Here is a 26228-nt window from a genome sequence, read left to right on the forward strand (position 1 = left end):
GCATGCGATGGATCGCTGAATTCGCTCCACAGTAGGCGAACATGAAATGGCAGCCTTAGTTGCAGGAGTGCCAACATGGCCCGGCAACCTGGGTGCCAGGGCCGTGGGTGCCATGCAGGTGAATGGCCCTGGCGCCAAAATTCGTGGGTGCCTGGCCCCTTCATGGGGAAGTTTGTGGATGCTCAGGCACCCAGGACCTATGCTTAGTTCCATACACAATACTAGGGCTTGGCAGTGCCTGATTTACGTACAAGCTAAGCAAGCTATAGCTTAGGGCCCCACTCTCTTGGGGCCCCACCAAAAAATTTAAGGGAATGGATGTACATTTTCCAAAATATGAGATAAAAACAATACTGTAAAATAACATATACAGCAACAGTGTTTTGTGTTGTATAGGCTCCTATTTGTTATGCGCAAATAAAAAATGGTTTTAGATTACCGGTAGATCCATAAATTACCATATAGCATATATTCAACACACACAAAAAAGTGACAAAAGACAGCTGGACATATAAAGGGCCCCATTACCTTCAGTAGCTTAGGGCCTCATCAGACCTAAATCCGGCCCTGGGGCTTGGACATTCCCCCCCCCCCATAACAAGACCCCTTTTCTGTCCTGTGTAGTTACGTACTACTTAGACCCGTCATAATGCCTTAGTGCCATAATGCCGGTAGTGTAGTTCCTTTCACCCACCTACGCTATCCTATAATGCCTCTTTCTGGCTCACCCACAGGGTTTAACAATCCAGAATTGCTCTTCCCTCTAGTTCTACTTGCAGCCAATCCAGTTTTTCTCCTACCTTCACTTTCATTTTTCTGTTAAATTTTTCTTCTTTTGATTCCTTCATCCTCTGTTCCCTTTCACTTATTAGTTCCCTGCTACTTTCCCTTCAGCATCCTGCTTTTCATGGAGCTGCTGTCAGCATTTAAGCAGTGCTTCACAGCTCCTGCCACTACCTGTGTTTCCATTTGAGCAAGTTTGGAGAGGCGTGGCATGGAAGGCAAACAAAGCAGCAGCTCTTGAATCCTTCTAACAGATCAGTTTGAGAAACAATTGCAGGAAAGTAACAGGGAGAAACAAGGTTACATTACTGGAATGCTTTTATTATTTTTCACAAATCAAAAAACATTGTGCAAATACCTTGGAACATGAGATTCCAGCATTGTACTATTTAACCTGGACAGCAACATGAAAGAAATTCTAGGCATTTCCCCCTCAAATATAGAATTTGAAGGCAAATGTGTTGTTTACAAGTTCTTCACTTACACCTACCAGTTTAGCCTATTTCACACACTCATGCATGTCCTTTTTCAGGGTCTGAACTAATCCTGACCTGGTTAACTGAAGATGTATTTAAAAAACAAAACATATCTATGTTCTACTAATAGGAACATGCAAAGACAAGGCATGCTTCTATTTACTTACTAAAGTGCATAATAGTGCAGTAATTACTCTTTCATAAAGCATATAGTTCAATCATATTTCATTTTTAAAATTATTGCTATGTGCAGAGCTTTGGGTAATAAAAAGAGAAGATAAGTCACATTTAGCTACTAATCTAATATGGACAAAACTGGTATGTATAACCAACTCCTCACTTACTTTGGGCCATTGACAATTACAGTATTTTTTGCTCTGTAAGACTCACTTTTTCCCTCCTAAAAAGTAAGGGGAAATGTGTGTGCGTCTTATGGCGTGAATGCAGGCTGCGCAGCTATCCCAGAAGCCACAACAGCAGGAGGGATCGCTGCTTTCGCTGCGCAGTGATCCCTCTTGCTGTTCTGGCTTCTGGGATTCAGAATATTTTTTTCTTGTTTTCCTCCTCCAAAAACTAGGTGCGTCTTATGGTCCGGTGCATCTTATAGAGACTTTTTATTCTTTATCATTCCCATATACTACAGCTCCAACATCTGTGCTTTCATGTCTGTTTGGAACTAGTATATTGTATAATATTTGGTGTGCAATCTATGGAATGCTGTGTGGCAAACTCCTAACACTCAAACTGTTACATTCATTCCAGTGTGTATTTGTGTGATCGAATGCTTTATATTCTGTTGTAGCCAATGGTGATCTGTCTGAAGATGACACTGAATATTTCAGTTACAAACCTGAATTTGGATTGCATTGCCTACTCAGTGGCATTAAAAGAGTCCAAGCTGAAGGCAGTAAGCCCCATTGCATTGAATTCTCACATATAAAGCTAAGGTATATTGTTACATCTGCTACAGGCTGCTGTGAAACAAAACCCCTGCTCTGTGTCAGGGCACACTGCTCTGACATTGGCGCCCAGTACGTTTCAAAGCACAATTCAAAGCGGTGGTGCTGATCTTTAAAGTCCTAAACGGCCTCAGCTCAGTATACCTGAAGGAGCGTCTCCACCCCCATCGTTCAGCCCAGACACTGAGGTCCAGTGCCAAGGGCCTTCTGGCGGTTCCCTCACTGCAAAAAGTGAGGTTACAGGGAACCAGGCAGAGGGCCTTCTTGGTAGTGGCGCCTGTCCTGTGGAAAGCCCTCCCCCCCCATCAGAAGGAAATAAACAACTATCTGACATTTAGAAGACATCTGAAGGCAGTTCGGTTTAGGGAAGTTTTTAATGTTTGATGTTTTATCAGTTTTTTAATATTCTGTTGGGAGATGCCCAGAGTGGCCAGGGAAACCCAGCCAGATAGATGGGGTATAAATAATAAATTTATTATTATTATAAATAGTAGTAGTATTATAGTAGCAGTAGTAGGCCCACTTTAAAGCTGGCCGGAGGTGCTAGATAACCAGAGACTCTACTAGATGAAAACTGGGCTCCTCCCTGAAAAGAAGGATTATTCCTGCACTGGAAGAGTTAAGCTTTCCATGTGCTCAATCAACTGGTCTTTTCTGACAGAAAAGAACCTTCTCTATCTGGAAAAGTGAATCAATCAAGAAGCCTGGGGTGGTGCCAAGTTCTCTGACTGAGACATGCTCATTATCCAACCTATTTTAGAAGCTACTGTTTAACTAAGATAAAATGCTTTTGTGAGCATGTGTACTAGACTAGAGCCTAGTTGTACAGTTAAGGGCACAAAGACAACAACAGCTTTGGTAAGCCATGCAATGGGGTGACAGTATCATACCCTCCAATAATTATCTGATGAAAATAGGGACACCCTATTCAATGATAATAATAATTTTATTGTTTATACCCCCCTCATCTGACCAGGTTGCCCCAGCCATGCTGGGTGGCTTCCAACATATATAAAAACATCATAAAACATTAACAAACCTCCCTATACAGGGCTGTCTTCAGATGTCTTTTAAAGCTTGCATAGTTACTTATCTGCTTGTCTCGGGGGGAGGGGTGGTAGTCACATAACTCCATGCCCTCCAACATTTCTCCGATGAAAATAGGGATGTTCTAAGGAAAAGCGGGACATTCCGGGATCAAATAGAAACCGGGACGGCCTCTGTAAATCTGGAACTGCCCCTGGAAAATAAGGACACTTGGAGGGTCTGCAGTATGTATCTACTGAATGATTATCAGATGTCATAATGATTTGTTTTATTGTTGAGGCACTGAGCATGGGTACCATTATAATGAACCAAAATCAGCATAGGATTGCACTTGAATGATTACCTACTAATGGCTGTGCTTTTAAAACACATATTTGCATTCTGAATCTAAGACAACAGCACATTACTCACAACACTAGTTTTAGATATACAAAAGGAAATTTCAGACATCCCTGACCAGAAAGCATCTTGGTCAACGCAGGCTGTTTGTGGCAGAAACAACCCCCAGCATTAAGAAGATTATTATATTACAGCAGTGATTTTAGTCAATTAGGATCAAACTGCTCATTAATAAGCAGTCACATTCATATGTCCTGGCATTTAAAACATATTTATTATTTACCTCTTGATGCAAGCAGGGAGTCATTATCAAAAACATTCCCTCATAAAACTGTGCAAAAGATACAGCAGTATATTGTGCGTAGAGGCAATAGGTAGTATATTAATTCTATGGCAACATATTTATCCTAATTGTAAGCAGGATTGTGTACTTCGGTAGCATCACATTGGAATGTGGTTATGGTATGCTTAAATATATTCTATGGAAATTGCTTAATTTTGTGGAACTGTCCCCTATATGTTTTCTTTATAAACATCAAGAGTAACGGTAAGTCTGCAATCCTATGCATACCTACCTGGGAATAACTCCTATTGAATAGGGTACTTCTGAGTAAACAAGGATAAGAGTAGGAAAGCAATTCTTATTTTTATCTGTAAGCCATCTTGAGACCCGCCAGGAAAAAGGCAAAGCATAAATAAATTAATAATATTAATAATAGGAATGATTACACTAAACCCTTTTTAGTGGGCTCAATCAGCAGAAATAAAAAATATGCTATTAATCCATTATGTAACACAGAGCTTTCCAAACTTTTCATGTTGGTGACACACTTTTTAGACATGCATCATTTTGAGACACAGTAATTTGCTGGCAAACCGGAGATTAAACTAACCCCTTTCCAGCCCCAAGAGAAGCGCGACACACTGGCACACTAATGTGTCGCGACACACAGTTTGGAAAGCTCAAACTCACTGCATATAGATTTCTCTCCATTCTGTTCAGGATTCAGAAAAAGACACACAATAATGCCTGAATGAACTTCTGAACCTACAATGCCCTGCCCTGCAAATTACGCTATGCCAAACTATGCCTGGGTATGAATGTGTGGGCTCTGAGAGACATGGTGGGCATTGACTTTGCTCCTCCCTGGCCATTCTGTATCTATGCCATGGCTTGCCTTAAGAACTTAAGAAAAGCCTGCTGCATCAGGCCACTAGCCCATCTACTCCAGTGTCCTGTTCTCACAGTGGCCAAGAGATGCCTGAAGGCAGGCAGAACACAAGCAGAACGGCAATCTGCTCACTTGCCATTTCCAGCAGCTGACATTTAGAGGCATATTTCATCTGACAGTGCAGATGGAAAATGCCATAGTGCCTAGTAGTCGTTGATCTCCCCATGAATTTGCCCAATCCTCTTTTAAAGCCATCCAAGTTGGTAGGCATCCCTGCCTCCTGTGGGAGTAAGTTCCAGTTCAACAGTGAGTTGCATTAAGTATTTTATCTGACCCTCAAAATCTGCTCCAGAAGGTTGGGGGACTCTTTGGAATAGCGTTGGAACTGCAGGAGAGAAGGAGAATCGGCAAAAAAAATCACCTTCCTCCCCATTCTCTTGATGGAAACCTCCATTAGATCAAAGAACATTTCATCAACATTGATGGACACCATTGGATATAACTAATATTTCCCATAGGTAAACCTGAAACACTGTGAAATTAGTGTACCCATAGCATATATTCAAATGGTTATACATTAAAATAAATTATTAGTATTTAATAAGAATTGCCTGACTTTCTCAAGCCAATGGCCCATCTTTAGTAGTATGTCTACCAACAGTGAAAGACAGATGTTTCAGGATGGTTAGCAAGAAAGTGTCATTCTAGAGTCTGTTATCTCTCGTTATTTCTATTAATCCAAGCCATGAAAATGGATCTTCCACAGCCAAATGAATCTTGCCTGTGCTCTTGGAAACCTTAATGCTAGCAATTTCATTAAGCTGTGTCTATTTTTAGAATGGGCACTGAAAAGCTAAGATATCATATCTCCCCATGATTGAATGTCTATGAAAAAAAGCTCCAGAAACATTTCAGAGTTCCCACAGAACCAAATGAGAAAAACAACTATAGATTTTGCTTGGACTTTGTGGCAGTACTGTCAGTGTTTCACTGTCACATATTTAAGAAAATTCATCATGTCTTCATGCCTGATATGTAGGCAGAAGACTCCTCTCAGGATCTCTTCTACAAGGAATAATCTTCCTAAGTATTAACAATGCAATTTAGGTTGGGCAGACAAAACACGGGTTGTGGTTGTGATGATAGCAGACAAGAAACATAACACATAAGAACAGCTTCCTGGATCAGGCCAAAGGCCCATCTTGTCCAACATCCTGTGCTCATAGTGACCATCATGAACTACATTTCTCAGAGCTTACCTTGTCAGGAACTGGGTGATTTAAATAGATTTGAAAGTGATTTAAATTTGAATGGCAAATATGTCTTAAAGATACATGATTTCTCGAAGATCTAAAAGTGCATCACCAGAGCTTGAGAGGTTCAAAATGAGTTTGCTCTAGAGCAGGTATGGTGAATATCTGGCTCTCCAGACATTCCTGAACTACAACTCCCCTTAGCCCCTGGTAAGCATGGCCAATGATCAGGATAATGGGAGTTCAACAACATCTGGAAAGCCAAAGGTTCCCCACACCTGCTCTAGTATTTAGATCAGGCACAACCAAACTCGGCCCTCCAGATGTTTTGGGACTACAATTCCCACCATCCCTGGCCACTGGTCCTGTTAGCTAGGGATGATGGGAGTTGTAGTCCCAAAACATCTGGAGGGCCGAGTTTGCCTATGCCTGATTTAGATGTTGAGTAGCGTATTTTTCACAAAGCAGATTTTCAGCACTACCATTTTTAGAGATGTTAAGAGAACTTGTCATTGGTCCAGAAAACTAGCTAGTCCACCACGCTTTAGTCTCCTGAGACAACAACTACATTTAGCACTCAGGATGTTGATCAAGTGCAAGGGGTTGCAGTCCCAGGTGGCTTATTTTCTGAGGCCTCCGTGACGATTTCCCATCACACAAGCGGAATGCTTCTACAGTGCTATGCCAGCTGTTCTCTGGAAAGGAGAAACCAAATGCAAAAGTGAAAACTATGAACATTTAGATCCTAAAGGAATTCCACATTGCCATTCTCAATATTTCTTTTCACTTTTTACAAAATTGTGCTCTACTTCTAGAATGATTAAGTCTTCATGGCATCTCCACCTTCAAAACCTCATTCAATATACTCATCTAGCTGCCAAGTTCATTGGACCACCCCTTCTCTCAGCATCTGTAGGCATGTTTGTTATGCTACTCTAGCCTAACTCAGCCCTTGGCCATCTTTAACTTGTAACACATGCCTTTATTTCCTCCCCAAAATGGCTAATTGGTATTGTACATTAAAAAAAACTTTAACTTGTCATTTTCCAAACTATGATTAAAACAAAAACAAAAACAGATCTATTATTTAAAAAGGCACACAAATCCATTTGCAATCATCAATCTGGCTTGAAACACACTGATCTGCAGAAATATTGCAAATGAATTCTACAGAGTTTTCTTCTCTTTGACTACTACAGAGTCAGGGAAGTCCACTGTCTGTCCTTGTCACACCTATATCCTGTGTTATTATCTTTCCATATAATAATTTTAATCAGGGTTCATATGGAATTCAAGTGAGTATAACAAATCTGACTGCAATGAATTCCACACATGCTCAAAAAATAATTTTGCATTGCTCATCACATTTGTTAATTTTGCATTTTGAAGTGCATTCAAACCAATTAAAGCTGCAGTGCTACATTTATGAGAGATCCCCACTCAACTCAGATGGATTTACTTTTGAGTAAAACTTGCTCAAAGACAACTTTTGTGGAGGTGTCCAATAACTTCATCTGCAAAATCGTTCTTTATAATATGTATTTCATGCATTCATGCCAGCTGTTCATCATTTAATGATTATTAAATGTGAATGTAATAATGTAAATATTAAATGTAAATACTTGCAAATACTCACAAAGTTGAGCTTAAGCGACCTGTCACTGGCACTTTTTTTTTTTAATGGACATTGATGAAATGAACACAGGAATAAAAACAAACAATGCTTGATTCAAGAGTTCTTTAAACCTTATTTTGTATTTCAGGCCTTGACACCAAAAAGCACTTTTATTTCTAGGGCAGCCTTCTCCAACCCTGTGTTGGGACTAGTGGGAATTGTGGTGCAAAACATCTGGAAGACACTAAGCTAGGGGAAGGCTGCTTTAGGGTATGGTTCACATCAGAATATATATTTTTGTCTTTCATACACCTCTTTTAAATGCTCAAAGACCTGTCCAGGGTTAAGAGATGCTAGGTTTCAGTCTGAAAACTGAAAGTGGCTGTGGCCAGTCATAGCTCTCTGATGATTGTGCAATGTCTGCAAACATATCTGTCACATTTATACAGGTATGTATAAGATGTAGAGTGGGACCCAAAGTTCAACCTTCCATAAAGCATGGTGATTTCAAGTTCTCCCTTACAATGCTCTCCCAAGAAGCTCTTCTAAAGTCTGGAGCCCTACCACTGGCTGGTCCTTCCCCATACAAGTGCTTTCCACCTGCACATGGATGTGAGTGTTTGGATTCCAGCCACGATGTGCAAAGCAACCACTTACCCTTTACATCTGCCTGAGCTCCACACAATTGAGAAAGTGCATTTTTGCCTCCAGCTTTACAAATTGTTACTGATTTTGAAAAGAGTGCCAGCACAAAGTAATGAGAAAGAAAAGCATTGCAGCATGGTGGTTTGCAGTGGGTGAAATTTTATTTACCTGGTCCACAAGAAAGTTCACAATGCTAATACAATTATTTAAGATGACTCATTACAATATTGATATTCAGGCTTCCAGGCTAAAACTGCCAACCTTTATGGAAAAAAACCTGCTGGTTTTATGACTTCTACTTATTTCTGCACAGAAAGTCAACAACTGGCAGTTTGATGCTTTTTAGAAGTATACATTCACACAGCATAATTGCACATATACACACCCGCAAATTAAATGAAATAAACCAAGAATATATGCATACAGAGCAGACATGATTGAGATGTAAGATCTAATAAATCTCTCGTAGGTAATTGGGCAGCAAATTTTTGCTTAAATGAAACTATTATGTAGAAATATGAAACAATGTGCAGTATTCTAACTTACAATTATATAGGATGAAAAATATCATTATCTACCTGAGTGCTTTCATTCACACGACAGCAACATGAACATAAATATGGCTATAGTTACAAATGCACCACCACATAAAGCCATGGTGCATCTCTAAATTTGAGTTGTTTCCTGGGCAATGCAACTTAATAGTGGTTCTAGGCCTTGGTCTTAATTTAAGCCACAATTAACATCATTAGTATTTGGATTCCCATGGAGTGTAATAATGGTCTCATTTGTATGTATGTCCCTGCTTAGTCAATAATCTGGAATGATGGGGCAATACAGTAATAATGGAGCCCTCCTGCATTTGAGCCAGCATAAGCAATGCATCCTTGAGTATCCAGTTGCTCCCGCCTATGGAAGGTAGCATACATGTGTCAAAACCATAAATTGCACAGCAAAACAGTTCTATGTGCATTAGCCTTCAATTATACAATTAAAAAAAATTCCACTGATTGCATAACAAAGTTGTTGCAGCAAAAAGTCATCTTCTATATGATAACATCCTTGTTCTGGCACTTGGAAATTTTTGAGGTTTATAAAAGAAACAGATGGGCAAAATGAATTACACGTGTGTGTGGGTGTGCGTGTGCGCGTGCACACGTGCTGAGAGAGACCTCCACAGTGCTCTGATGCCATCTTTATAAAGTTACCTTTGACCATATGCAAAACATTCATATTTACACATACAGGAGATCATTATTTAAGCTTGTGCATTATTGCAGCTTTGGTAAAAGTCAAATTGCTTACAGTGTACATATAAATAAACACATAATATTTATTATGATTTCACTATTATTTCAAGTTCACCATTAGAGAGCCAAGGAAAACAAGGCACATTGCCCTCTAACTTGAAACACATTCATTTGTTCTAAGAAACACAGGACGGTGATTCATCTCTGAAAATGCTGACCACAAATTATCAAATGAAGAATAAATCAATCAAACTTACTCCTAATTCCATACTTCCAATAAAGGTTTAAAGAACCATCAGAGATCTCTGAGCAAGAGACTACAGGAAAAAAAGAGATGTTCCAACATGCTAGGAAATGAATTTGCTGAAATGAACTAATTGAAGTCTAATGTGTTTTGGCTTGGGTGTGCAGACTGATGGAGAACCCAGCTTAACCAGCCTAGTCATAAAATTGTCTCTACTATCTTCTACAGCCCTGATTTTCTAGTGGTTAAGCTCTCATCCCACTAACCATGTGCTTTAGCCACGAGCCGCATTCAAAAGACTGGGGAAGAGCAAAGTGGCTGTGAGTGTTTCTCCGGTTGCTTGCACATTTATGAGTCCTTACCACAGCAAAGTATCACATAGGATTTTTAAAAGAATTAATCTTGGGTCATATGTTGCAGACTAAAACTGCTGAAGTCTAGCATATGAACTTCTAGATTAAGGGAGCAATTCTAACCCCTGATCCATAGAACTAGAGGCGATTAGGATGCCAGAGGTGTCCCTCCATCAGGCTCTGGTGTTGGTGGGGAGGCTCCGCCACCACATAAGACCTCACTGTGCCTGCCAAAGGTACTGGCTTGTGCTGGTGGTGCTCCTTTTTAAAAAAGTTGGTCTCTCCCCTTTCCTGACTGGTAGGAGCTGATGTTGCTTTGAATTCCGGAGTGGCTCTGACACTCTGAATGCCCCCAGTCCTGGATGACCCAGGGTTGGGGTTGCTCTGTAAGGGTAATACAGAATAAAGTCCTAGATAAGAAGCTAAACTACATGATCACTTTTTGAGGTCATCTCTCAAAGTTGGGAGTTAGTTGAAACAGTAGTCTGGGTATCTTTTGTGTGTCTGTGCACAAACTACTTCTATGCCTGCTCAGCTTGCATTAGTGTTGAGATAACTGCTCAGGAAAAACCAGAAAAATCACAATGCACGCTTATATTGGTTTTGCTACAGCTTTGTCTTACATGATGATAGAATGCCACTCACAAACCCCTACCAGTCCATTCTGAACATGGTGTTTCAGTATTAGCAACTAGTTACCTTTCCATTTGTAACGTCTACATGAAAACTGACTTTGTATGATGAGCTACCAGTAAAAAGAATAATTTAAGGCCACTCAGCTACAGACAACAGCAATTGAATGTATAGCACTAGGGGTAAAAAATTGTGCAAGTGTGGGTGTCTTGGCTCAGATTCCCAAAGAGTATGTGCTCCCCACTCTCTTTTACTTCCTTTATGTGTTCATTAGCCTAAGATGAGCAGGCTAATGCACTTTTGCCTCTGAAAGCAAAACCTAGATATGTTATACAGGGCTTAATTAATTTGGAATTAAGCATGCTGTGATGACAGCATTACATCCAGCTACCCAATTCAAAGTGCTAGTTTGGACTTAAAGGTAAAGGGACTCCTCACCATTAGGTCCAGTCGTGGCCGACTCTGGGGTTGCGGCGCTCATCTCGCTTTATTGGCCGAGGGAGCCGGCGTACAGCTTCTAGGTCATGTGGCCAGCATGACTAAGCTGCTTCAGGTGAACCAGAGCAGTGCAAAGAAATGCTGTTTACCTTCCCGCCGGAGCGGTACCTATTTATCTACTTGCACTTTGACGTGCTTTCAAACTGCTAGGTTGGCAGGAGCAGGGACCGAGCAACGGGAGCTCACCCGGTCGAGGGGATTCGAACCGCTAACCTTCTGATCGGCAAGTCCTAGGCTCTGTGGTTTAACCCACAGCGTCACCCGCGTCCCAGTTTGGACTTATAAAGCCTTAAATGACTCAGGACAGCAATACCTCAAGGACCACATTTCCCCATATGAACTGGCCTGAACCCTGCACTCATTACCTGAGCTCTTCCTTCATGTACCCCCTCCACAAGTGGCCCAGAGGGTGGCAACATGAGAACGAGCCTTTTCTGCAGTGGCTCCCCTTTGTGGAATGCTCTCCTCAGGGAGGCTTGCCTGGTGCCATCATTATTTAACTTTTGGTGAGAAGCAAAAATGTTTCTCTATAACTAGGAAATTGGCCTTTTACCATCTGTGGCCTTTTACAAATGCTTTTAATGTATTCCCATCACTCTTTGTATTAATGTATCTATGTGGTGTTTATTGTCTGTTTGTTTATAAGTTGCTTTGGGTTGCCTTGGGCAAGATAAAGCAACTAACAAATTTAATAAAAACAACTAATAATAAGTATGGTAATGGGTTCCATACTAAGCATGTATAAACTGTAAGGTGGCAGTTCGTGGAGATTTCCCTGCAAAAACCATCAAGATACAGTCTAGTACCTTTACTGGGGAATTCCTTAAAGGGTGGTGGTTTAAAAGTTAACAGTATACATCAAAATGTAAGATATCAAACTCCTCACCTATGCCTGCGGTTGCCATATGTCCGGAATTTCCCTTACACAGCCATGATTTGGCTGTTTGAAACTGTGTTTGGACAGAAAATGCAGAAATGGCTTGGAAAATCTGTATGCATATTGGAAGTTTAGTTTTTAAAGAAAATTTTAACTTTTTTTTGTTATGAGATTTCAACAATGTTGTGCCACTTTTTGAAATATGGCAATCGTACCTTTGCCTCTTAGGGCTGTCCCAAGGCTCTAAAGGGCTTTGTGTAGATCTACCATAACAGGAATTGTATGTTTTAGATGTCTACTATGTAATTATAGGCTTGTGTATTTGGAGAATATAATTTATTCTGAGGGTTTACTCTGAAAGTGACCATCATTCAAGTATGCAGTCCACTAATTCTTTTGTTCTAGGAGAGTTTCATCACTCTCTTAGTGGTTCTGTCTTTTTCCAAGTGCTTAAAACTGTAAAAAGCAGGTACAGTGGATGAAAGCACGTCTACGCATCTTGAATGTGTATCAGGAAGCAGAAACCAGGATACATCCACTGTCATTATTCTAACCACAGAAAGTCTGTGGTTTTTAAGTAGATTTGTTGCACCAGGGCAACTTTAATCCACTTTAATTGTGCAGACCTAACTTTAGTATGAACTTGAAGCCCTCCTGCAAAATACTGACAGTCTGGAGGCAAACAAAACCTGTGGGTTTCCCCCCCCCACTCCAACTCCCATCAGTCTCAGAGCCAGCAGGACCAGGGGTTATAGGAGCTGAAATCCAGTAACATCTGATGGACTACAGCTTGCCCATCCTTACTTTATGTGGCTGGTCTGGGCAGAAATCTTATGCTCTCATTTTTCCTCATCACTGCCCCACCTTCTTATTCCTTTACTAATCAAGCCGTTTAAAAATAATGAAACTAATTTCCAATTTAAAATATTCAGTCATTCATCAAAACCTGGCTGCATTTCACAATCCTTGAACCAAGGAGACCCACCCTGTTGCCTTCTCTTTCCCTCCAGCAAAGTGAATCAAGTTTATCAGGGGGTGGATTATTGAAAGTTCACAAATGTAGCATTTACCAAGATTATTATTACTATTATCATTTTACAAAACATACACCAACAAGATTGCAATTATGGGAAAATGCAAGCACTAGGGTATGGGAACCTATGAAAAGGTTTCCAGGACAGCCAGGGACAAAACTGAAACATTTTCAGCAAACAATAAAGCACATTGTGCAGGCAAATAATCTTTCTTTGGGAGTGTTCCCATTAAGGCAAAGTACGGGAACAGTGCCAAGTATCGAAAGTGCATTCCAGACCCTGAATCACATATCCCTGCATCTATTTCCTAATATGCAGCAAATATTTAACAAAACAAAAAAATCTCTATTATTAAATCACTCCCATAAAGCAGCTAGGGACCACAAATGGATTGTGGTTTCTAGGAAAAAATGCATTCCATAAATGGCAAGGAAAAGCGACTCCCACATGTGTTGCAAGGCAGCTGTCACAATCACCATTACATGCAGGGCAGAAATCTAACTCCACAAAGCAAAAATACCACAAACAGAAATTCACAACCTCCCTCTCTCTCTTCCACACACACAATTGTACAGGACGATCACAGCTATTGGGGAATGTTACAAAAATAACCACAGATTTACAAATATTAATACAGGTGAGGTCCACACACAAAATGGAAAAAGCTAATATATCAAAGAGAGACTTGCCACAGTTACATTTAGTAATGCTGCAAAGGGGAATGCAGAGCAATAGAAGGGGAAGGAAATTTAAGAGACTGGCCATTCTGTGCAGGTTTGCAGCAAATGCCTCCTTCATGGGACAATCTCACTTGGTGGTAGCGAGACCAGGGGCTCACAGATGATTGCGTCTGATTTCTCCCTGTAGAGAGGGAAATAACATGCCATTGACATATCCTCTCACATTATAATGTGAGAATAGTATTTTCCAACTCTTTGTATTCTGCTTCTCAGGGACAACTGACAATGTCTAGGTGTGCTAGACACATCTAGCTGGCACTGTTAAGGCATGACATTTCAGGAGGACTGCAGCACACAAGCACTGCAAGAGCAGAATCAGATCTGATCTGACTACCTTCCTTACCAAGAAAAGACAGAGGATTCTTTTACAAAGTGTATGTGTGTATGTGTGTGTGTGTGAGTGAGAGAGCGAGCAAATATGCAATAACCAATTCACAATTGCTAGATGATTTGTTAAGCATGTCCGATAGCAATTGGCTGCAGCAATGTGATGTCACAGAATGTTCACAAACTGTTAACAGATGAATTCTTTCATGCAACATTCTATGACAGAAAGTCTGTCTCCTCATATGGCTTATGACTCACATTTACAACACAGTCCTATGCATGTCTGCTCACAAATAAGTCTCATTGAGTGTGACAGAGCTTATACATGGGTATAAGTCAGATACAGGGGTATAGGAGCCTCTGTGACTTCCTATCTCTGAACTTCTCCTGTGTTCTTAATTTCCTTTCTTATTTCTTCCACTTATATTTATTTACTCTTCTGTTATCTCTCATTCTCTCATTAATTCATGGTCATAACCTACACCTCCTCATTATATTTACTCCTGCGTGAAGGGCTGTAACTTGGTGGTGGAGCAGCTGGATGAAGGTCCCTGGTCCAGGTAGGGCTTGGAGAGTCTCCCATCTGAAACCTGGACAGCTGCTGCCAGTCAGTGTGGAAAACTGGTCTATCAGCTTGATGGACCAATGGTCTGATGTTCCTGCATTCATTCCTGTACTCACTCCTGGTAGGATTATATTAGTTCATATAGCCAGAGAATGTGTGTGTCATATTACTTAACAGATACTCTCTCTTCAAAATAGTGCACAGGTTCTAAGAATCTACAGGTACCAAGTCACACTTGGCAATTTCTGCAACGTGGTAGCTTGCTTCCACTATTCTGAACTTCTTCCCACTATTCCTGGTACTGGAATGTGACCAGCAGCTCTCAGCCTTACCCTCTCAACAGTAATCTCCGACTTTTTGTGAGATGCAGATGTGTCATTTTACAGGGCTATTGGGAAGCAAATATATGATTTACAAAATTCCTGTAAACTGAGCCTTGAGAGGAGATTGCGTATCAAGGGATTAGAAGATGCCTTTGTCAAAATGCTTTGTCATTAATTTGCTTTTATCCTGTCTCCATGGCAATGCAAGGCATGCCTAGAATACACTGCTGTGAATTTAGCCCAGAATTCATCCCATTAGAGAAACTTACAAATAACTGTAGACTCAATAGGTAACTGCAAACTAGTGCAGCTTCCCCATGAGTGCAACAGCACGGAGTCTTGTAGGGACCACAGTTCAATGGCAGAGCTCATGCTTTGTATTCATAATATTTTATTCTGTGTTCAGTGTCTGGCATCTCTAGTTGAAATAGGATCATAAGTAGCAGGACTTGGATGGAACACAGCCTGAGATCAGTGCACACCATAGCAGACAAAACTAAGCTAGCTAAACCTGTGGTCTGACTCAGTACATGGCAAACTTTTATATTCATGTTTTAAACTCATTTGCAAACCCCTGCAGTCATGCTTTTCATTTTTGGCTTAAAACGTAGCACATCTTCGGAGTATGAAAAAGATAAATTGTAGTAGTCCTAATAAGATAATGCTTGTACAGCTTCAGCAAGCTTACTTAAAGAAAGGTTTTATACTTGATTCTTTGTTGTGCTTCATCCATCTTGCTCATTTTGAAAGAAAAGTCACTTTTCTATAAATGGATATTGATCTTTGAGCTATAAAATATCACACCCAACTTAAAGGGGCTTTAATTTGTACGAGAATTATTTGGTACTTTCTCTCCATGTACATTCCTTTGAAACAGAATTCTAATCATCTCTTGGTAAATGTTTATTTCTCAAAAACATACAATTACACATGCAAGCTGTTCACAACGATACTCACAGGCAAGCACTTCCCACTTGAAGCTGCAAAGAAAGAAAAAACAGTATAGGAAAGCTCAAGCTGCAGTTCAATGAAGATATAAAAAGCAAGAAAGCAGAACAGCACATAGAAAGCAGTCTTCATGAGCAAGACGACCAATGTTAACTTGCATCCAAAATTATTGAAAAAATGCAAGTCAGTGACTGTTAAATGGCTACCGGCCTAGCATAATTACATATAGCTCTTTCCTTCCGCAAGCAAAGCAAGTGAGCAGAAGCTACAAGAACAAATGATCATCTGCATTATTTTTTTTTATCACCATGCCCAAGAAACACATTTCAGTTTTAGCATGAACTACTTATTAGTTGGAGGTGAGGCCTACTATCAATTACTGTTTTTTATACTGAAGTCATTGCCGAAAGGCTCTGCAAGCACCAGTTTTTCCTGTTCTTCCATCAATCTGCTTCTCATATATTACAGTGACAAACCTGGGTATTTTTATTTTTTTAAAAAGATCCTGGACTTCCATATCAAATAAAGAGATTGCAAATAGTCTGAAATCCTGTTTAATCTACAGCCTCACTCCAGGAACTTGCTCTGGCAGAGACTACTGTCTGACATACACCCTGGAAACTGGGTCTTTGTTTTATTAAGCAACAGAGCACTATGTTGTAGCCTGAGAAATAAGCAGCTGATGTAAAAGCAAAAAAGCAAAATGCAAATCAGCAAGCAAAATTGCAGTGATATTGGAAATGCTGCTGAAAACTATTTATCCAATCTGAGGGATATACATGGGTCAAAGAAAACTGCAGCAAATTACTGCATATATAGTACAGTGGTACCTTGGTTATCGAACTTAATCCATTCTGGGAGTCTGTTCGACTCCCAGAACTGTTCGAAAACCAAGGTGCGGCTTCCGATTGGCTGCAGGAGCTTCCTGCACTCAATCGGAAGCCGTGTCAGATGTTTGGCTTCCAAAAAACGTTTGCAAATTGGAACCTGGAATTCCAGGTTCGTGGTGTTTGGGAGCTGATTTGTTCGGGAGTGAAGCCGTTTGACAACCAAGGTACCACTGTATAGCAAATATGACTGTCCACTGTAAGAAATTATGTATATGTTGGGTATATTGTGTAGAGCCCATGCACTCAGCTACAAACTACTATGGATCTGACAAATCTGTCTTAAAATGCTCACTTTAGACAACAGCCTTATTCAAAGGGCTTTTGCTTAGCATTAGAAACATATTTTCCTCATAAAAAGGAAAATTTTGCAGCAACAGAAATCATTATTACTTTTAAGTGTCCACCCATAATTTTCAAACCAGAATACTTCAAAGTACATAGCTATTTGGAGTGGCCTGACATGAACCCTTTGGCCAAAATCTAAAAGGCCACACAGAGTTCTTTGCATCAAGGCCTCCTGAGCTACTCCACTTTTGTGAAAGTCATACCCTAAAGGTTAACAAATGTGGTGCAAAAGGCTGCAGCTGGAAGGGAAATTATCCCCCCCTCCCCGCAATGCACGCACAGAAGCATCTTAATCATGCACAGTAGGTTCTTTTAATCCTGACTTTTGATGGGAGGTTCTGTTTAATAATCTCACGTAAAGCATCACCAGCTTTCAATTGGCTTGAAAAGGTCAATTTCTGAAGTAAGGAGTGACAGGTGACATAATACTGCACAATTTTTGCCGTGCTTGAAATTGGAATAGAAGATTAGGATAGAGATATTACCACCTGAACACTGTCTTGCAGCTTTTGTTGATCAGCCCCGTCTTGAGTCTCCCGGAACAGAAGAGACCCTGCCGGATTGAGAGGCTGGCTCCCAACACTGTAATTGCGAGGACGTTTTAATGTGTCCGGACTGGCTAGTGGTGTAAAGCTGTTCCTTCTCATCCTTACAGGGGTTTGGCTCTTGGGAAGGTTGTTCTGATTGAAAATGGAGGATATTATAAGGGGTGAGAAATCGAATCACAGAATTTTAAACCACAGTTAAAACACCACTGAATATTGTTGATGCCAGGCATATATATATATATATATATACTGATATTCGCTTTCGTAGATTTTCACGGGTACAGGAATGCAGGTTTTGGTGTCCTCGGGTGTCTTCCCGTGTAAAAGTTGGGGTGTCTAGGCGACGTTTCGACGAGGTCTCACTCGTCATCTTCAGGCTGGTGCTTTCGGCTTCTTGTTACTTAGTAACAAGAAGCCGAAAGCACCAGCCTGAAGATGACGAGTGAGACCTCGTCGAAACGTCGCCTAGACACCCCAACTTTTACACGGGAAGACACCCGAGGACACCAAAACCTGCATACTGATATTCATATCTTTGCTTCATATGGTGTGCTCTCCTGCGGTGAAGGAGTACGGGCACATTTCTCTCTTCCTCCAAGTGCTTCTCATAAGGGCAGGGAGGAGGCAGCTGTGTTATTGTGAACTGTTGTTTTATTTTATATACATCTAGTTTTTTTGTACCCTGCCTTGTTATTGCCTATGAAAACAGTATAAATATTGTAAGTAAAACATCAGCAAAATAAACCTAAATAAGGTTCATTTCTGTCCAGCTGTATTTTCTTAGAGAAGAAAAGGGAAATACAAATGAATGAGTAGAGTATTACCAGGTAGGGAATCCTTCAGTACCGCTCAGGCAGGTTAAATATTAAATGCTGCATGCTCAAGGTCTCTGCATGCAGGATATAATTCTTGCTCACCGATCAGATGACTTCAGCTATTTTTCTTACATAAGCTGTTTGGAAGTGTGACACTAGGGCAGCCTGATTTTCAGGGTCTACTTTTGGCTACAGCATTTCGAGTGAATATTTTGTTGCTGCAGCTAAAGCAGCACTGTGATGCTCAATTTAAATAGAGCTCCTTCAGAGCTCCTTAGCAAACAAATTCCTGGTTGCAGGGCTGGGCCAACACAAGCCTTCTTGGGCTAGTCTAAGAGCTCTCAGGAAGTCACAGAAATAAGTCTTTACGAACCCTTCCTCTGCTTTAAGCCCTTGGTCTCTTTTATAGCACAGCAATGTCACGGAAGAACTGGCAAGAAGCAAAAGTTCAGCACTGTCCCTTGCACTTGAACTATAACACCTGTTCCCTTTGGGTGAATCTGTCAACATAGTGACAATGCCAAGCTGTTCAGTTTCATTCATTTATTTTCTATTTTTCATGAAGTTTCCTTGATTAGTCCTGAAATCAAGGGGAAACTCATGTGAATACAGTAATACTTGTTCCAAATGTTATTGAGCATACTGGCCAGGGAATTGCCTGAAGGCCCATGAAGCCACCAAAGGAAGTCTGGGTCTGGTCAGGGCTTGGATGGGTAACCACCCAAAAACCACATAAATACTGCCTTCTATTCTATGGATTTAGTGCCTACTAGCGACACAGTATTGCACACCACTTTCCTGGCTTTCGACACTGGCTTAGAATGGGACCAAAAAAGAAAGAAAGAAAGAAAAGCCCGAAAACAAAACAAAGATGATTTAAACAAAGTCATAAAAATTTTTGGTTGAATCCTGTAGTTCATGCTTACTTTCACCCTACTGTGGCTACACATTGAAATGTATTTTTCTGCCCTTCAGCGTTTTCATCATTGTTTTGCTTTCTGTGAGTCCCAGAAAAAACAGCAAATCTAATCATTTGAAATCTAGATGGAGTAAGAGAGGTGAGGATGGAGGGTAGGGGGTAGAAGGCCTTCCTGCAGAGCAGAGGGCATCTTGTTTCAGAGAAACAGAAGAAAAAATACCTTTGTAATTCAAAAGAACATTCCGGTCATTTATTTTATTCAAAGTAAAAACTGAGGGAAGCTAGGTTAAAATATCCCAAAAGTGCAGTGGTTCCCAGTATATTGAAACCACCTAGTATTTTTTTGGTCATAACAATGCCCTGGGACTTATTTTCCTTGTAAAATAAAAACTTCAAACCAGCAAATTCATAGGATATATATGTCATGCTGTAATGTAGTACCAGTTTCATGCGGATTTTGCATATTCAAAGCACTTAATGCTTTTGAACTGAATGAACCATTGCTATAAGATTGCTAAGCAGTATCTATTGCATACTAGCTATTACAGAGCTGAGGGCAAAAGGCCTAACTGAATGCTTAAAAATAAATAAATCTTGAATTGTGACTAAACCATTTTTAGCAACCTGCATTAGATCTGTTGGTACAATGGCACTAAGCTCACAGCAATCACATTCTTACAGTAAATTAAGCAACCAAAAAAAGGCAAAGTTGGGTTTCAAGCTGTAATAATGTAATCTTATTCCCCCCAAATAACTACTGTATATCAAATATACTCGCTGCTATTTTGGCACTTCAGTGAAATAATGTACAAGATTTCCCTCCACTTATGACAAACTGATATGCAAAGGTTACATTTCAGCCTTTTAGTACAGTACAAGAACATACAATGTGTGTACAAGAATTTGGACTCATCCTGTACTTTGGCAACCTCTTAAAGAGGCAATAGAGCACCTGTTACATGATGACTGCTGCATGGGTGAGGTGAGATTTTACTTCTTTTCCTGCTTCCTCAGATTTCCAATCAGGTTAGACAGACAGGGGAGGTAAAGGTTTTCAAGTGATTATGTCCACAGGGAGTACATAGTGACCTGGTAAATACTTGCCTGGATTCATCTTATAGTTCACGTATCTAGATATGCAGTTCACGTATCTTGCATGCCAAGAGTAACAATACAAAGCCTAGATGTGCCTACTCAGAATGAAACACCAGCGAGTTCAGTGGAACTTACTCCCAGGCAAGTGAGTACAGGGTTGCAGCCTGAGCTACTAAGTCTAAGGATGCATCTTTATATTTTACAACTCAACAAAATGGACCATATCTGGAACGCAACTGTGCTGTTGTTGTTTTACTTCCCAAACCATTAACAGTATACTTTAAAGCTCTAAAGCATTCAAACTGAAGATCAGACATTTATGTCTGAGGTTTTTAAAGAAATACTATCATGATAGCCCTTTATGCATTTTTTAAATAATAGCCTAAGAAATACATTATTCATCCCTAAACAGTATTTTCAAAGCATTCAAAAAATGAGAATAGGCACACATGCACACATATATGAGAATTCTCCCACTGTAAATTTGATCCCTCAGTTCTAATCTGATAATATATTCCATGGCTTATTTTGGAGAGAAAAAACTACAAGAAGGGAACAATATTTTCTCAGAACCGAGGGTGGGGGGAGCTGAGTGTGCTAGAAAAAGATTACCCTCCTCATGAGTAAAGCACAATAGGCCCCATCTGAAGTGGACTAGGAGCTTCCCATTGATTTCCAAGTGTTTTGTACCCATAGCCCAATGAAACCAAAGTACTTGGGCCTAAGTTGTAAAAAGTTAATGAGACTTGACAGCTCAAATCTAGGTACATCAAGTTAACAGTCGTGGGTCAAACTTTCAGTTCAGCAACAAACAAAACAGAATACACAGAAAAGGGCTGGTATATATTATACATACTGTTGTGGGTGGCTTGTCCCGGTGTGTGTCCACAGCTTCCACATTCAGGGAAATCATTTCCAATTTACAGCCTTCATAAATGTGAAAATGGAATACACTTAAAATCATGCATTACTACATTATTAGACAATAAACACAGAGAAAAAAAATCTTGAAGCGTTAATTTTAACTCCAAAACTGAAATACAAAGATGCTTCTGAGGAAGAGATGGGGGCTCTACTGTATGCACCCAAGTTTTCTCAACATTCAGTCTGGATTGTTTCTTATTTGGGCAAAGAATTCAACAACACAGGACAGGTTATAGGTGCAATCCAATTGGTGCTTCTTGTTTTTTTGCTAGAAGAAGGGGCGTTTTTTGACCATTCTTGCTTCTTTCTCTCTGCAGCTCCTTCTATGCTACCTTCCGTCTGCTCCAGATGGTCCTCCAACACTCTGGAGCTGGTTTGGGGGGCTGCTGGGAGCTGTGGGGGGAACTTCCTCTTCTGTTAGTACAGTCATACCTTGGTTGTCGAACGGAATCTGTTCCGGGAGTCCGTTCGATTTTTGAAAACGTTCAACAACCAAGGCATGGCTTCCGATTGGCCGCAGGCGCTTCCTGCACTCAATCGGAAGCCACGGAAGCCATGTTGGATGTTTGGGTTCCAAAAGAATGTTCGCAAACTGGAACACTCACTTCCGGGTTTACAACGTTCGGGAGCCAAAATGTTTGACTCACAAGGCGTTCGGGATCCAAGGTATGACTGTATGTGTGTCTGCTATGGCAAAGGCACTTCTGCAGATAAAAGAGCACAAACTGAACACAACCCTATCAGTCCCTCAATTTATAGGAGGTGGGAGAAAAGATGATTCAGGGTGGTGAAATGACTTTCTGCTAGCTCTGTGAAACAGGTGCAATCTGAACCTTGTCTCAAGTTAACATTCTAAGCACTAGTAAGCACTGGAATCATTGCTTCCTCTCTCCCTGACTACGTTAATAAACAAACAAATACTTACCATAAGCAACTGGTGTGAGTTTAAGGATGGTATGAAGAGGGCATCTCAGGTAGGGCAGCTCATCTATAAGAATAGAAGTGGAATCATAGAGTTGGGATCATCTAGTCAAACCCCCTTCAATGCAGGAATCTCAAATAAAATAAGAATTAAAAACTACCAAGCATGGTCCAAAATGTACTTTATGCAACTCTCCTTGTTGCCTCAACTCAGAAGGAACTTTGTGGTAAACGTGTGAATGTACCTTGACTATAATGCTTGGAGGATGTAGATGTGCAAAAGCCAATTAGCAAGAGATAATTTCTATCAGTCTGTGCAATTATATCCAGTATAAATCACTCGCAAAGCGGTTTACAAGAAGTAAGATCCTACACTTGTCTACACAGTAATAAGTCCCTTCTGGATAACTCCTAGGTGAAGTGTGTGTATGGAACTGTAGCCAAAGCATTTTTTTAAATAAAAGTGTACAGTCATAATGAGAATGAAAATTAAGAACAATGAAATAGGATAATAGGCACAGAGGAGTTGTTAATGTTGGAACTGCAGTGAGGGGAATGAGCTTCGGGTGTCATGATAAATCTGGTTCCCATAAACTGATGCACTGAAGAAAATATTGCATTTGGGTGATTTGCATCAGTATGTTTTTAATAGTGATGTGGTTCCTAATAATGTATTTAGGTCATGTGCAGTTTGGGCCCGCATTGTTCCAGATAACAACGTGCTTCATAATAGCAGAAGTACAAAAAACAGCTCTGCGCCTTACCTGCACTCTTATCAAGGAAATAGGCCAGTAAGCATCTCATAACTGCCTGATGAGAAATAACTAGAACATTGCCCTGACGCTCTAGCTCCATAATCACAGGTTCCAAGCGTTGGACCAAATCTTGGTAAGACTAGGAAACAAAAACAAATATTTACCAGAAACAAAAGGCACTCACCTGATTTTACAACCTCACAAGTTTCAAAGCGATCAGAAATATATATATTAAAAAAACCAGCAGTGGAATTCAATGTGGTACTAAGGAGAAATGCTTGCACTAATGGAACAATCTCACCTCTGCTCCCCTATATACTGTTTTTGGGGTTCTTTTTACCCCCCAGTGCAGATCTGGGGGAAGTGAAGGGGCACTATGGGCGGACAGAGAGAGGGAGGAAGCCCTGTTACACTAGCAGAAGTCCTTGTTCTGGCTTTCGCTACTGGAACTGGGTAGTTGAATCTGCCCCCTAGCTGAGTTTGTTACAATTAGTTAGTTAGTTAATTAATTAATTAATCAATCAATCACCATAATCTATTAAGACTTATTTTCTGACTCTTCCTTTAGAAACAACAAATGCCTTAAGTGGACCCTTGTGACAATTCTAAGTTATGGCAGAATCACCCACAGTTAGAAGTAATTACTAGTTTAAAGATCAGCAGGTTTTCTTCCAAGTTATGAGAATAATCATAATGCCTGAAATCTATCCGACCATACTTAAGTATAGCTTAAGAATATGCCTTATTTTTTTTTTTAAAAAAAACACTACTTAAATTTCACCAAAAAAAGTCACAATTTTGATGATGTGGAAGGAGGCTACCTAGGGAAGTCACAATGAATTCAGATATTCACAATACAAAATTGAGACCTAATAATGGGTCAGTTCAGACAATATGATAAACTATTATGGAAACAAGCTGCAGTGACCATCAGGCTCCCAGGCTCCCCTCTCTCTCTTCATCAGCACAGCTGCAAGGAGGGTTGGGGCAACTGGCTAAAATGTTTTAAACGGTTCTAATTTTGGTTCCTCTGTTTCATTTTTGTTGGGTTGGGGTTGGTTGTTACTTTAATTAGGGTATAATTGTAAACTGTTTATTATTACTGTATTGATATTATTATTATTATTGGTTTCGATTTATTGGTTTCTTTGTTGCATGTATAGGATATCTTTTCTTTTTTTAATGTTTGGTGTTTTGTTGTGTTTTATATGCTGTAAACTGCCCAGAGGAGCTAGGGAAACCCAGCCAGATGGGCGGGATATAAATTATTATTATTAGTAGTAGTAGTAGTATCCCTACTGTAACCACAGTTTGAATTTGGCTTGGTTCAAAGAATGTACAGTAAAGATTACCCACATTTTGCTACAGTGGACAAAACAACAAGAAGCAGTTAATCAAAAACAAAAGCAAGCTTCTGATCTCCTCTTTACTACTGTTCTGGAAGAGAGGTGAGGAGGAGCTCACTTTGACTTGTCCCCATTATGAGATATAATGGTTTGTCTTAGCTTCTGAATCAGCTCAGTAAGAGTCCCTGCTGTAGTTTCCTGTTTTACTGTATTTTGCAGTTGTATTAGCTGTTTTACCATTGATCACCGCCTATCCCTTCAAAACTATAAAGTCAAAGCAGTAATATTTTATTAATTGACGATAAAAGCTCCATACCTCTCCTCCAGGGTAGCGATAAAGGTATTTATCTTGATCTCGAAGTGCAAATTCTTCTGGATACTTCCTCTGAATTCCTTCATAGGTCATTTCTTCACATACTCCCTAGCAAAATAGGAATTAATTCCAGAAGATAAAAAGAAAAGCTATCTGCATTCAGAAATTCCCCTTTTTAACATATGTGACACCAGTTTGCATTCACTTACAAAAGAGTGAAAATAATTTCAGTGGATTATAGAAGGTTTTATCTCAAAACATGGAGGTTCCATAATTTTGATGACATTGAGATTGTAATCTCATGCCCACTAATTTAGGAGTAAACACTACTGAGTATGCCAGAACTTCCTTTGATTTAAATGTTTGTCTGTTACGTTTTAACTGCACCCTTCCTCCTATCAGAGCTCAGGACATCATGCACCAAAATGAGTAACATCCAAAAATGCAGAACATTTCATGAATTTGTGTGTTAACCTTTCACAAGACTGAGCTTCAAACTTCTGAAATTTAGACTAATTACGGTATACTTTTTGAAAAATTTGGCTTACTTGTAATTTCTTGAAGGAAGGAAGTAAAGTTTTATTTAGATTATTATCATTACATCAAAACAAATCACTTGCAACACCCACCACCGTCTTCGCCACCAGTGCGTGGCCTTTCTGTAATTTTACTCACAGCATCAATCTCGTTCAATATCTTCCACTGCTCATATGGGACTCCCAGGGCCTCTGCTGTCTGGATAGTTCTTTTCAATTGGCTAGTCCAAACCTTCAGATCCACAATCTCCTGCTCCTTGATGAACTTTTTCAATGCTTGTGCAAACTAGGATACAATACAATACAATTGAGATGCCTAAGCAGTTTTTAGCTTGTTGTCCTGGGGAAAGATTCCTCTTCTTTTATTAAGAATATGAGAATACCAATCGAAGTCTGATGCTGCTCACAATGCTAGGGCAGGTAGCTACAAGGGCATGCAGAATCAAGACAGATGATGGGAGTCCTTGGAAAAGCACACTTTCCCAAAAGTATGTAAAAACACAGTTTGGTACAGAATTTGCCATATTTTTTTTATATAGGAGTAGAGCCAACCTTAATTTCATGCAGCCCACAAGAATGGGGTTCCACAAAAACAAAGAGAGATTTGCAGTGCAGCAAACTCCACCAGCTTTGGTTGTGGTTTTTGTCTACCACTGGCTGTGACAAGCAACTGACTTTTCCTATGGGCTATTGACTTTTCATACGAAAACATTTCCTCACTCCTGTTCTAGAAAGAATGT

General features: G+C 40.1%; 1 protein-coding gene across 9 annotated transcripts in view; it reads right to left on the minus strand.

Annotated features, from left to right (window-relative positions):
* Positions 1 to 1083: 1083 nt before the first annotated feature.
* PFKFB2 (6-phosphofructo-2-kinase/fructose-2,6-biphosphatase 2) overlaps positions 1084 to 26228 on the minus strand; it is a 38813-nt gene continuing 13668 nt past the window's right edge. For 3 of the 9 annotated variants that reach the window (XM_081916383.1, XM_081916384.1, XM_081916385.1), the window contains exons 10-17: positions 25628 to 25774; positions 24956 to 25060; positions 23303 to 23432; positions 22543 to 22605; positions 21550 to 21620; positions 17805 to 17996; positions 16091 to 16113; positions 8429 to 14039 (exon numbers count right to left, since the gene is read on the minus strand). In XM_081916383.1, the coding sequence (XP_081772509.1) occupies positions 13973 to 14039; positions 16091 to 16113; positions 17805 to 17996; positions 21550 to 21620; positions 22543 to 22605; positions 23303 to 23432; positions 24956 to 25060; positions 25628 to 25774 (798 nt within the window). In that variant the 3' untranslated portion in view covers positions 8429 to 13972. Of the gene's footprint in view, positions 6725 to 8428; positions 14040 to 16090; positions 16114 to 17804; positions 17997 to 18387; positions 19260 to 21549; positions 21621 to 22542; positions 22606 to 23302; positions 23433 to 24955; positions 25061 to 25627; positions 25775 to 26228 lie in introns of those variants that run through there. The other 6 variants (XM_081916386.1, XM_081916388.1, XM_081916387.1 and 3 more) reach the window with 6 other exon arrangements.

This window comes from Podarcis melisellensis (genome assembly GCF_964234715.1).
Source record: "Podarcis melisellensis genome assembly, chromosome: 6".
Classification (NCBI taxonomy): Eukaryota; Metazoa; Chordata; class Lepidosauria; order Squamata; family Lacertidae; genus Podarcis; species Podarcis melisellensis.